The following is a 13,454-nucleotide window of genomic DNA, read 5'->3' as shown; positions in this document are numbered from 1 at the left end:
TCCAGTTGCATTGCCACGCCAGTCTACTGCATTTGCTGTTCACAAAATGGCCTCTCGTACACTGGAGAAACCATACGCACGTTGGGTGATCACTTTGCAAAGCACCTTATGCTTCCTGTCATGTGCCACTTTAGTTCTCAATCCCATTCCAACTCTTCTTGTCTGTGGCCTCCTCCACTGCAACCGTCCGATAGGAATGCTGGACTTTCCAACTTCAGGTAAACCGCTTTCTCCTTGTTTCCCATTCTCATGCGTATGTCCCCTTCTCGGCTTGTTTCTATGAAATGCCTACCCGATGGTCAGTCCTCCTGCTCCCTCCCGCCTGATCTGTCTTAACCAACCTCCATAGAGTCTTCTGTCATGCATCTCATTCCTGACGCCGGTTCTGCTTTGAAACCTGTAGACCCCTCCACTCATGGAGTAGTACAGCACAGAGTCAGGCCCTTCGGCCCGACTGTTCCGTGCCGACCATGATGCTCACCAAGCCACCCCCATTTGTCTGCGTTTGGCCCATATCCCTCTAAACCCCCTCCTACCTACGTACTTCTCCAAATATCTTTTGAATGTTGTTATTGTGCCCGCCTCAACCACTTTCTCTGGCAGCTCGTTCCATGTACGCACCACCCTCTGTGTGAAGAAGTTGCCCCTCAGGTCCCTTATAAATTTTTCACCTCTCACCTTAAACCTATGCCCTCTAGTTTTTAGTTCCCCTTCCCTGGGAAAAGGACTCTGTGTTCACTCTATCTATGCCCCCCCCCCCCCCCCCCACGCCCCATGACCTCTATAAGGTCACTCCTCAGTCTCCTACGCTCCAAGGAACCCCTCCCTATAACTCGGGCCCTCAAGTTCTGGCAACATTCTCGTAAATCTTCTCTGTGCTCTTTCCAGTTTAATGATGTCTTTCCTATAACTGCAACATGACGTCCCGACTCTTAAACTCTTACTGATGAAGGCTAGCGTGTCAAATGCTGCCTTCACTGCCCTGTGTGACACCACTTTCAGCGAACTCTTTCCCCACTATTCTGAGGAAGGGTCCCTGTCATGAAATGTTGACTGGTTTCTCTTTGCACAGATGCTGCTTGACTGGCTGAGGTCTTCCAGCATTTCTGACTTCATTTCAAATTTCAGCATGTACAGTTTTGTTTTCTATTGGGATGAGAATTTCCTGATCCCACCTAGTACCATCTGCTGGAGCAACCAACAATCTGCTGGAGGAACTCAGCGGATCGAACAGCATCTGTGGGAGGAAAGGAACTGTAGACGTTTCGGGTTGAAACCCTGCATCAGGACACTGCTGGACAGTGTACTTGGGTCTGGATGTTGGGCGAGGACTTGTTTATGGTGCTTCCTGTAGATGAATGTCCTGCCAGCTTTTGAGCGTGGAAAATGGACTCTGTTTTCATCTGCAGATCTCTTCTTCCCACTTGTCACCCCTCTAGCAAAGCTATATTTCAGACATGAAGAATTTGAACCTTGCTGTAGAAGCCTGCTTGGTGGGGTGAGGCTGGAGTCTCCAAGCACTCGGCGATGCCCTCATTTCAGAATGGGGCCTGGTCCGCAAGCCGTGAGTCACTTTCTTCCTGGAGGTTGGCGAGAAGCCAGCATCTTGTAACTAGAGTCATACAGCACGTAAACAGGCCCTTCGGCCCAACTGGTCCCTGCTGACCATGACGCGCGTCCAAGCTGGCCCCATTTGCCTGCGTTTGGCCCATATCCCTCTAAACCTTTCCTATCCATGTACCCGTCCAACTGTCTTTTTAAATGTTGTTATTGTACCGGCCTCAACCACTTCCTCTGGCAGCTCGTTCCACATACAGACCACCCTCTGACTTAAAAAAAAGTTGCCCCTCAGGTCCCAATTAAATCTTTCCCCTCTCACCTTAAGCCTATGCCCCCTAGCTCTTGATTCCCCAACACTGGGGGAAAATGATTGTGCGTATTGACTGTCTCCGAACCTCTCCTGATTTTATACACCTCTGTAAGGTCACCTCTCAGTCTCCTACATTCCAAGGAAAAAAGGGTCCTAGTATGCCCAACATCTCCCTATAACTCAGTCTCCCGAGTCCTGGCAACATCCTTGTAAATATTTCCGGCCCTCTTCCCAGTTTACTAACATCTTTCCTACAGCAGAGTGACCAAAACTGAACACACTACTCCCAAGTCCGGCCTCACCGACCGACGTCTTGTATGACTGCAACTTAAACTAGTCTGTGCCCCGGTCTTGTTGCAGTTTCCGGACGATCTATCGGGACCTGCACCAGGCCATAGTCTCGGCCAATGACCAGGAGGACTTGCGGTGGTGGCAGAACACTCACGGACCCGGCATGGCAATGAGCTGGCCACAGTTTGAGGTGAGTGCCTGTTTCTCCCTCGCCTCGTTGGGGGGTGGGGGGGGTTACGTTGGCCAAGGGGCATTTCCTTGGCTGTGTGTTCACCTCTGGGCAAGAGGGACTTGTTTGTGTTGATACTGGCCCATGGAGAGGGTCTGAGAGATGAGATGGGACCTTAGCTACGGGAAGAGGTGCAAGGTCAGTGGCGTATGCTCGGGATTGATGGAGCTCGTGGTTACAGGGCACACTGTACATCTTGCTCTGTGGGCGTCAGGGTGGGCTGTAGGATCTGTTTAAATGGATGCTGGGGACCGCAGAGCTAAATGTGAGGTTCTTGTAGAGTCGCAGAGTAATATGTGACGGTGTGGGTTTCCACCGAGTGCTCCGATTTCCTTTCACATCCCAACAATCGTAAAGTCACACAGCACGGAAATAGGTCCAACCCGTCCATGCTGACCAAGATCCCCATCTAACCCAGTTCCATTAGCCCGCGTTTGACCCATATCCCTCTAAACCTTTCCTATCCATGTACCTGTCCAAGTGCCTTTTAAATATGTCATTGTACCTGCCTCAACCGCTTCCTCTGGCAGCTCGTTCCATATACTCGTTCCTCTATGTGAAGAAGTTGCACCTCATGTACGACTGCAACTTAATGTACAACGGCAACATAAACTAGTCTCTGCCTTGGTCTTGTTGCAGTTTCCGGACGATCTATCGGGACCTGCACCAGGCCATAGTCTTTTATGAAATAATTCCCCTCTCACCTTAAACCTACACCCTCTAGTTTTAGCCTATGATGGGAAGAAGACTGTGTGCATTCACCCTATCTATGCCCCTCTTGATTTTATACACCTCTATATGGTCACCCCTCCGTCTTCTCAGTCCCTCAGTCTCCTACGCTCCAAGGAATAAAGTCCTAGCCTGCCCAACCTCTCCCTTTACCACAAGACCTCAAGTCCTGAGTTGTAGTCCTGAGTCCTCACTGTAGAATGAGATGGAGAACCGTCAGCATTTCCAGCTCAGGCCTTCAACCTATTGTCCAAATAAGAACTTCGGGATAATCCCACTTCCCAGCTCCTGCTACTTTCTTACAAACTTGACGCTTCTTGTACTATGCAGCAGCTCTTCTCACTGAATTCCCATCCTTCATGACGCACGGAAGCTGCGCTCCGTGGAAGCTACGCCATACGGGAGCTGCGTACTGCAGGAGGACATGTCCTCCCTCCTCTCCAGAATATGCGTTCCTAAGAAGCTCCACTTGGGATGGGTAGTAGGTATAATCAGTGCTCTAATGAAGCTGCTGGCTGGAGAAAGTAGTCTCTTCACAAGGTGCAGAACGCACTCCAGGCAGCGCAGTGGCAGAGCAGGTACTGCTGCTGTCGCCTTGTAGCTCTGGGGTGAGTGGTGTGTATTATTGTCACGTGTACCGAGATACAATGACAAACTTGGTTTTGCATGCCATCCCCAAAGATCATTTCAAAACATAAGTGCATTGGGGTAGTAGGAAGGGAAAAGCAATAACAGAATGCAGGATGTGGTGTTACAGTTACAGAGAAAGTGCAGTGTAGGTAGACAGATAAAGTTCAAGGGCCCTGACGAGGTAGATTGAGAGATCAAGAGTTCATTTTTATCATACAAGAGGTCCATCCAGGAGTCTTATAACAGCGGGATAGAAGTTGCCCTTGAGCCTGGTGGTACGTGTTCTCAAGCTTTTGTATCTTCTGCCTGACGGAAGGGGGGGGGGGGGGGGGTTGGAGAGAGAATGGAGACACAAGGAGGCCGCAGATGCTGGAATCTGGAGTAACACACAATCTGCTGGAGGAACTCGGCGGGTCGAGCAGAATGACCGGGGGCGGGTGGGGTCCTTGATTATGTCGGCTGCTTTCCCGAGGCAGCGGGAAGTGTAGACAGAATCAGCGGAGGGGAGGCTGGTTTGCGTGGTGGACTTGGGCTGTGTCCACGACTCTCGGCAATTTGTTGTGGTCTTGGGCAGAGCGGTTGCTCAGGGGCCGGGGTTTGATCCTGACTCCCGGTGCTGTCTGTGTGGAGTTTGCAGGTTCTGCCTATAACCATGTGGGTTTCCCCCGGGTGCTCCGGTTTCCTCCCACACCCCAAATTTAGTTTACTCTAAATTGCCCCAAAGTGACAAAAAGAATTAAAGAGGAATTGAGAGGAGAAATAGGAGAGCGATGGGATTGCTTAGCTAGCATAGAGGGAGCTAAGACTCTTGTGTTGTTACAAGTATAATATTCACCCTGCAAACATTGCGATTCCTGCCCCTGGTGCATTTTGACATGTTTTCTGCCCCTGACAGGAGTGGTTCCCGGAGGCCAACCGAGCCATCCATCGGAAGGAGAAGTGTGGCCAAGTCATAGAGGAAGTGACTCTTACCAACGTCTTACCGTCCAGTGACTCCGTGTCCCACCCCTCTCCACAGGGCAGGTACTGAGCTTCGAGGGCCGCCCCGCACCCGTCGCACCCCTTTCTCGCCCTACCACGGGACAGGGATGGGGAAGTCCTGTCTGCATATCCTGGTGGGTGGCTAGAGGTGCCGCTGATCTCCTGTGGTGGGAGTCGCTGCTGAGATGTGAAGGAGGTACGAGGGTTCTCTCTCCCAGTCGGCTACCCCCCTCCACCTCAAACACCTCGACGTTGCCAGTGACGGACCCATTGCCAAGGAAGAGTCTCCTGGGAGCAAAAACAATCTGCTGGAGGAACTCAGCAGGTCGAGCAGCATCTGTGGGAGGAGAGGAATTCTCCTGGGGGTTGGGGTCAAGTGGAAGGCGTCAGAGTTATTGTGGTGTGGGCCACTTTGGCTTTGGCCCCTCCTTGGACCTGTTCCCGCTTGGCACCTTGGCCAGTTCTCCCAGCCCTACCTTGGTCACCTGGGCACGGCCATTACATCTCCGTTAGCGAGCTGCACCAAGCAACAGGGCAAGAGACGAGAGCGTTGAGTCTCGGGGAAGGGGCGGCAAGGGTGGCTGCGGAGGCAGGAGCCTGCTGGGGGGGCGAGGCTGGCGATCCCATGCACGGGAAGGGTCCTGGATGGGGGTCTGGGGGTACGACAGGTAGCAGGACAGGTGCCAGGCCCGACTGCAGGTCCTGGCGCAGAATGGGAGGGGTTGCGACTGGGGGGAAGGAGTGGGAGAGGATTTCACTGGTCCTAAACGGCTTTTTAACAATGCAGGTATAGCAAGGAGCGGACGGCTGCTTCATACAGAACTGTACCTGATAGACAGCAGCAAACGTTAGTAACCCCCACCATCCTCCACTCCCCCTCCCTCTCCACTCCCCACCTCACACGCCACTCCCCCTTCCCTATGCCCCCCTCTCCGCTCCCTCGCGATCAATCACCTCTCTCTGCCCCCTCCCCTGCACTGCCTTCTTCGCCTCCCCACCTCTCCCCTTCTCCCTGCCCTTGCTCTTTCTGTCCCTCTCGACACCCCCCATCCCGCTTGACCCCCTCGAACCCCCCCTCAAGCCCCCTCTCTCTGTCTGTCCCCCTCAAGCTAGCCCCGAGCTCCCCCTGTCCTCCTCGAGCTCCCCCTGTCCCTCTGACCCCCTTGAGCTCCCCTCGTACCCCCCCCGAGCTCCCTCCGTCTCTCCCCCCCCGAGCTCCCTCTGTCTCTCCCCCCCCCGAGCTCCCTCTGTCTCTCCCCCCCCCGAGCTCCCTCCGTCTCCCCCCCCCCCGAGCTCCCTCCGTCTCTCCCCCCCCCCCGAGCTCCCTCCGTCTCTCCCCCCCCCCGAGCTCCCTCCGTCTCTCCCCCCCCCGACCTCCCTCCGTCTCTCCCCCCCCCGAGCTCCCTCCGTCTCTCCCCCCCCCGAGCTCCCTCCGTCTCTCCCCCCCCCGAGCTCCCTCCGTCTCTCCCCCCCCCCGAGCTCCCTCCGTCTCTCCCCCCCCCGAGCTCCCTCCGTCTCTCCCCCCCCCGAGCTCCCTCCGTCTCTCCCCCCCCCGAGCTCCCTCCGTCTCTCCCCCCCCCGAGCTCCCTCCGTCTCTCCCCCCCCCGAGCTCCCTCCGTCTCTCCCCCCCCGAGCTCCCTCCGTCTCTCCCCCCCCCCCGAGCTCCCTCCGTCTCTCCCCCCCCGAGTTCCCTCCGTCTCTCCCCCCCCCCGAGCTCCCTCCGTCTCTCCCCCCCCCCGAGCTCCCTCCGTCTCTCCCCCCCCCCGAGCTCCCTCCGTCTCTCCCCCCCCCCCGAGCTCCCTCCGTCTCTCCCCCCCCCCGAGCTCCCTCCGTCTCTCCCCCCCCCGAGCTCCCTCCGTCTCTCCCCCCCCCCCGAGCTCCCTCCGTCTCTCCCCCCCCCCGAGCTCCCTCCGTCTCTCCCCCCCCCCGAGCTCCCTCTGTCTCTCCCCCCCCCCGAGCTCCCTCCGTCTCTCCCCCCCCCCGAGCTCCCTCCGTCTCTCCCCCCCCCCCGAGCTCCCTCCGTCTCTCCCCCCCCCGAGCTCCCTCCGTCTCTCCCCCCCCCCCGAGCTCCCTCCGTCTCTCCCCCCCCCCGAGCTCCCTCCGTCTCTCCCCCCCCCGAGCTCCCTCCGTCTCTCCCCCCCCCCGAGCTCCCTCCGTCTCTCCCCCCCCCCGAGCTCCCTCCGTCTCTCCCCCCCCCGAGCTCCCTCCGTCTCCCCCCCCCCGCTCCCTCCTGTCCCCTGTCTCCCCCCGCCCCCCCCAAGCTCCACCCCCCATCCCCCCATTTTCTCCCATCTTCCCATCTGCCTGTCTATCTCCCTCTCGCTCATGGAAAGTCTGGTCACACGTGGTTGATCTCAGGGGAACAGTGCATTGCAAATGTTTTGCCTTTTATTTCGGAAAAAATGGTAGCATTTTCACAAACACAACTGCAGGCAGATCGTGTATTGCTGGTGAAGCCTCAACCTGCAGACAATATCCTGTTTAAAAAAAAGACTAATTGTTTCTTGGCAAAGTACAGGATAGTAAATGACAACTGGCAGAGCAAAACCAGGACGTATGGTTTGGGATTAGTTCAGGTCGCATGTGTGTGTAATTTCAAATAGGCACTTCACATCGGACTGCCTCAGACGCTTGTGTGCAGGAGGACGGGGGAGGCGGGCGGGGGTGCAGGGTGGACACAGCACTGGAGGGGCAGAGGCAGGATTGGCATCTGTCAGCAGTGAGTGGTGCTCGAGTGATGGTTTCCCAGACAGCACATCAGGCACTGCTCCCTTGGAAGCGAGTTGGTGACCTGGGCTTGAATATACAGCGCATAATTTCAAAGTCTGCAACAAAAAAAAACACTCAGAAATGTAGTAAACAATCATTAGGTAGTAAATAATCCACCCTGGAGGACACAGACACAGTGGTGAAGCAGGCTGACACACTGCAGTTGGTAATGGGGTGATGTATTTTAGTTGGAAGGATTTTGAGGAAGGGATATTTCTATTCACACCCAGTGCTTTGAAAGTAGCAAGTTCATCTTAGATTGTGATTAGAAACTTAACATCAGCTGTAGCTTTATGAAGACGATACAAATATTATTTTCTTCACAAAACGCTGTTTCAGCCAGAGTACTGTACTGCGCCTGGGGCGTCATTCCTTGGGAAGGTTATGTAGAAACTGAAGAAGTTTCCTGGAAAGTCCACAGGAACGAGGGTTTTTGATTATGAGGGCAACTGAATGCAAAAGGTTAAGAGCAGAGTTAACAGAGGTGTTGGGGACCTGGAGTAGATTTGTCATAGAAAGAAGCTGCTGGCAGTGTCAGGGGAGTGAGTCACCAGAGGACAGTGGGTTCAGCTGACTGGAGGGTGAACCAGAGGCATCAGGCAGCATTTTTGTACCCACCAGCCAGTGGAGTTGTTCTAGCTTGCTCTGCCTAAAAAAGTGGTGAAGCAGAGTAAGTAGCAACTTTCAAATGGAACTGGATAAGTAATTTGAGGGGGAAAAGTTTAAGTCTCTGGGAGGAGAACAGCAGATTAATTGGCTGCCCTGTAAAAACACTAGCAAGTCTTTGACTGTAAGATGTCCAGGCCTCTCCCGATCTGGTCCCATCTCTTGCTCCTGCTCTGCCTCTCACTGATACTCGCACACTCTGTGTCGTCCCTGGCTTCGGCACCTCCTCCTCTTGTTGTACACCTCCCCTCTCCCCCCCCTCTCCCCCCCTCTCCCCCCCTCTCCCCCCCTCTCCCCCCCTCTCCCCCCCTCTCCCCCCCTCTCCCCCCCTCTCCCCCCTCTCCCTCTCCCCCCTAACCCCACATTTGCACTAATCTCTGCCTTTTTCCACAGCGGAGTTAAAGATTGCTCGTCCGACTGGTCGGATGACGAGAGCCCGAGGAAGTCCGTGCCGCTGTCGGGACCGGAGGAGGCAGCGAAGGTAGCAGCTGTCAGAGTGCGAGCGCTGTATGATTACCTGGGGCAGGAGGCTGACGAGCTGAGCTTTTCCGCAGGTACTCACCAACTAACACGCATTGGCTTTGATGCGCAGCGTTGCCCACGTGGGCTGCAGACGCCCTGCATGTCGGTGTGGAGATCGATACCCCTCAGTCCACCACCTCTCGCCCACCACACAGTTCATCGCTAAAGGTGGCAGCGCCTCGCACAGCAGAATGTAACCTGGACTACGAATCCTCTGAGAGTTCAGAAAGCCTATTGATGCTGTTCGTCTCCCAGTGACCCACCCAGTCCAATCCCACCCTGCTGACTCTCTGGACCCTTCAATATCCCAACCAGTCCAATCCTACCCTGCTCCCCCCCACCCCCAGTCTCTTCAATATCCCACCACTGCCCAGACTCTTGAATATAGAGCCGTGCAGCATGTAAACAGGCCTTTCGGCCCAACTCGCCCATGCTGACCAAGATGCCCATCGAAGCTAATCCCATTTGCCCATGTTTAACCCGTATCCCTCTAAACTGCAGTACATCCCAACCTGTTCATTCCCCAGACCCTTCTGTACCCCACCCAGTCTAATCGCACCCTCGTCACCCCCTCCAGACCAATATTCCACCCTGCTCTCTGACCAGACTCTTCAATATCCCAACCTGTCTTATTGGTATTGGTTTATTATTGTCACTTGTACCGAGGTGCAGTGAAAAACTACTAATCCCACACTGCTCACTCCCCACACCCTTAATATCCCACCCAATCTAATTCCGTCCTCCTCATTTTCCAGACTCTTCAGTATCCCAACCTGTCTGATCCCATGCTCCCATGAGGAGAGAGTGGGATTAGACAAGAATGGTGCTTGAAGTGAACAAGAGGGCATGATTAGGATGGGTGGAGGAGGCTAGGGGGAGTATGTAGGGGTGAAATTGGAGCATGCAACATTAAAAGACATGATGATTGAGCAGGAAACTGGAGTTAGACCGGGAGGTGCTGTCAGAGTAGTCTAGGAGAGTAACTGCAATGTATGTGGACCAGTGGTAGGGCAATAAATGTTTAGACAGGTAGATGGGATTCCAAGCAGGTGAACGGCTTTGTGCTGGATGGTGTTGAGTTTCTTGAGCGTTGGAAGAGGCCAGTGGAGAATATTAAGTCACATTCCTGACTTGTGCCTTGTAGTTGGGGTGTCAGGAGATGAGTCACTCACTGCAGCGGACAGAGCCTCTGACCTGCCGTAAGCCTGCCTGAAGGCACGACTCCTGTACAGAGAGATTGATCATTGGACAGCGCAGTGGCTCAGCTGGTAGAGCAGCTGCCACACAGTGCCAGAGACCTGGGTTCGATCCTGACCCCGGGTCCTGTCTAGGTGGAGTTTGAACGTAATCTCCACGGGTTTCTCCCAGGTGATCTGGTTTCCTCTCACATCCCAAAGACATGCAAATCGGTGTGTTAACTGGCACTGTAAACTGACCCTAGTGTGTAGGTGAGGGGTAGAATCTGGGGGCAGTTGATGAGAATGTGGGGAGAATAAAAAATGGGATTAATATAAATAGGTAACTGATGGTCGGCATGGACTCGATGGGCCAAAGGGCCTGTATCCATGCTGTATCATGTGAGACATTATCAGAGTCAGATTTATTATCACTGACTTCAATGACGTAAAGTGTGTTGTTTTGCGGCTGCAGTGCGAAGATAAAATTGGTCTAAGTTACAAAATTAAATAGTGCAGGAAAAAAAAGGAATAACGAGGTAGTGTTCATGGGCTCGTGGACCGTTCAGAAATCTGATGGTGGAAGGGAAGAAGCTGCTCCTGAATCGTTGAGTGTGGGTGTTCAGGCTCCTGTACCTCCTCCCCGGTGGTAGTGACGAGAAGAGGGCGTGTCCCGGATGGTGAGTTGGAAGCTTGTAGTGCAGTGGATGGCCATGTAGCCCAAGACTTGCCTTTCTACCCTCCCTCCATGGCCTTGGGAGGGGAGGAGGTAGGTCCAGGATTGTGGAGATGCGGATCAGGATTAACCAAGCACGTTGTGTGGAACAGACGCATTTGCATGCTGTGCACTGCAAAATGGGGTCTCGTGTTTGCTTTGGTGCAGGCCCGTCAAGCTTTGGCCATCTCTGTGTACTGCTTGCCAACCTCAATCCAGTGCATGGTTACAGGCACAAAGCCAGCTTCAAATTCTGCCTGCTTGTGACTTGCACTTCTAACCTCCGGACTGACCAGACCGAAGCTGCACCGTTAGTTGCCTGACCGAGTTCCCGTTGAAACCTGCACACATCTGCCTCTCAGCAGCTGGACTTTGTGGCCTTACAAGGACACCATGCCAATGCAGGGACCAGTGTGTCACATGGTACAACATTTGCCTGCCCTTACAGTGTGCGCTGACTCCACCATGAGCAACTGCTTCTAAGGGCCAATGGCTAAATAAATGAAGTCCTTTGTGGGGTGCCGTGGCAGGGCACTCTACTGTGGTGCGAAGGTTGTGTGAGTGTCTGGGGAAGCACAGGCTGAGGGGAAGCAACGGTAAGGCTACACTTAGTGCAGATTGGTAGCTGCACATGGAGTAGGACACATTGTGATGTATTGGTTTATTATTGTCACTTGTACCGAGGTACAGTGAAAAACTTGTCTTGCACACCGATCGTACAGGACAATTCATTACACAGTGCAGTTACATTGAGTTAGGACAGAGTGCATTGAAGTAGTACAGGTAAAAACAATAACAGTACAGAGTAAAGTGTCACAGCTACAGAGAAAGTGCAGTGCAATAAGGTGCAAGGTCACAACAAGGTAGATCGTGAGGTCAGAGTCCATCTCATTGTATAAGGGAACCGTTCAATAGTCTTATCACAGTGGGGTAGAAGCTGTCCTTAAGTCTGGTGGTACGTGCCCTCAGGCTCCTGTATCTTCTACCCGATGGAAGGGGAGAGAAGAGAGAATGTCCCGGGTGGGTGGGGTCTTTGATTATGCCGGCTGCTTCACCAAGGCAGCGAGAGGTATAGACAGAGTCCATGGGGGGAGGCTGGTGTCAGTGACGTTGGTTTCGGTGATGATGATGAAGGTTTGCCCCAGCTTTTCACCTTGTATGACATCAGTCCCACGAACTCCCCCCACCTTCGGCTCGTAAACCGCAGGTCCTGCTGCCAGCACCAGCCCGGTTACCTATCCCGTGTCTTCCCACAGGCGAAGAGTTCCTGAAGATCGGAGAGGAGGATGAGCAAGGCTGGTGCAAGGGTCAACTCAACAGCGGACAAGCGGGACTCTACCCAGCCAACTACGCAGTGCTGGTGCATTCCTGATCCATGCTTCCCGTGGCCTCTGTCTTCCCCACTTTTGCTGTCTCTTCCGATGTTTTTCCTTCCCACACCCCCCCCCCCCCCCCCCCAACTGCTCATTTTGTCCTTTTGAGTGAAGGATTACAGACACACTACAGTTAAGCACTTGACTTTATTAATCCCAGGCCTGGTTGGTGCCTTGTGTTCCCTCATGTTTTGTTTGTTTATCTAACCAGATGCCCCAGCTAGCTGTACAGTGCTTCCAGAACAAACAGAGCAGCATTTATGATCAATAGCCTGTTTGTGTAGCAGACTCGTGACTTCTGAGAGCACCTCTTCATTAATAAAAGCAGGGAACGCCAGGGATGCTCGATGGGTCAGGCAGCGTCTACGGAGGGAGGAGCACGGTTAGTGTGCGAGTCCCAATGAGCTGAGTTCTGAGGGGACGTACTGAAGTTTCTCCCTCCACAGATGCTGGGTGGTCCGAGCCAGTTCCCGGCTGAGGGCTGTGGATTGTTGAACGGGTTCTGGGTCTGGATATCTTAAACTGTATCCCATATTTAATCTATTTTCTGGAAGATGGCAGGCGGTTTTGAGCACAGTGGATGCTGGAACAGATGCAGTGACAATTTTCTCGAATGGACAACGATGTATCCCCTGACCGTGCTGGGAAGGATTGTGCTCTAATTGATCTTGAATGTATCTGACAAGAGAAAATAAACACAAGAGCTCACCCAGTGATTTGGCGACTCATTCTGGGAGCCAGCTCACGCACACAGCGAAAACCTTCTGCACGCTTCTGCCTGCCCGGCACTGAAGAAGCCATTTGGCCCATCACCTTTGTGCTGGGTAAGAAACAGCCGCTCTTTCCGACTCGACGTGAAGCCACGGCACTTGTGCTCATCCAGCTGTTCTGTGATGTGGTGTCTGGCTGCGCAATCCTTCCGGGCAGCTTGGTCTAACCCTTCCCACTGGTCGGCTCAAACCATTGCGATTGGTTCCCGATCTCTACCCCGGCGTCCTATAACTCCGCACGACGTCGCCCGTGTAGATCTGTGCGGCAAGCCAGGCCACGCCTGCTGAACGGGTCACTTGCTCCGAACCTCGGCGGCCTCACAGGGAGTTGGCAACCCCGCCTCCGCGCGGACTCCCTCCGTCGCCGAGACAGTGGCTCTGCAATAATCCTCACGATGGCGTGGGTGGAGGAGAGGGGCGTGGTCTAAAGCTTGCTGTCAGGCTGCTGTGTGTGGAGGTGCAGAGGGGGTAAAGGAAGGTCTCTCCCACATCAGGCTGTGAAGACGGACGGAAGGAATTAGCAGTTGGCATCCTCCGACTCTCAGCTTGCAGAGTTCAATATGGTCGGGACGGGCTAGAATCTTAAAATTCGGGACTTGCCGGTCAAGTGGCTCAGCAAGCAGGCGATCGATACCTGGGCAGGGTCCACAACTAAAGCCAAGGGCCACCTTGAGCACTGGGGTGAGAAGTGTGTATGTGTCCAGGTCAGAATGTAAGTATTTCCCCAAATACCC

At 54.2% G+C, this 13,454-nt stretch overlaps 1 protein-coding gene across 10 annotated transcripts in view; it reads left to right on the top strand.

Annotated features, from left to right (window-relative positions):
* Nucleotides 1-12,662, top strand: part of pacsin3 (protein kinase C and casein kinase substrate in neurons 3) — a 79,531-nt gene extending 66,869 nt beyond the window's left edge. For 7 of the 10 annotated variants that reach the window (XM_052029092.1, XM_052029090.1, XM_052029089.1 and 4 more), the window contains 5 exons: nt 2,231-2,351; nt 4,645-4,772; nt 5,518-5,577; nt 8,559-8,719; nt 11,834-12,662. In XM_052029092.1, the coding sequence (XP_051885052.1) occupies nt 2,231-2,351; nt 4,645-4,772; nt 5,518-5,577; nt 8,559-8,719; nt 11,834-11,949 (586 nt within the window). In that variant the 3' untranslated portion in view covers nt 11,950-12,662. The remainder of the gene's footprint in view (nt 1-2,230; nt 2,352-4,644; nt 4,773-5,517; nt 5,578-8,558; nt 8,720-11,833) is intronic. The other 3 variants (XM_052029097.1, XM_052029098.1, XM_052029099.1) reach the window with 1 other exon arrangement.
* The last annotated feature ends 792 nt before the right edge of the window (nt 12,663-13,454 follow it).

The sequence above is a fragment of the Pristis pectinata genome, chromosome 14 (assembly GCF_009764475.1).
Source record: "Pristis pectinata isolate sPriPec2 chromosome 14, sPriPec2.1.pri, whole genome shotgun sequence".
Classification (NCBI taxonomy): domain Eukaryota; kingdom Metazoa; phylum Chordata; class Chondrichthyes; order Rhinopristiformes; family Pristidae; genus Pristis; species Pristis pectinata.
The sequence above is the reverse complement of the archived record's forward strand: the minus strand, read 5'-3'. Positions and strand labels throughout refer to the sequence as shown.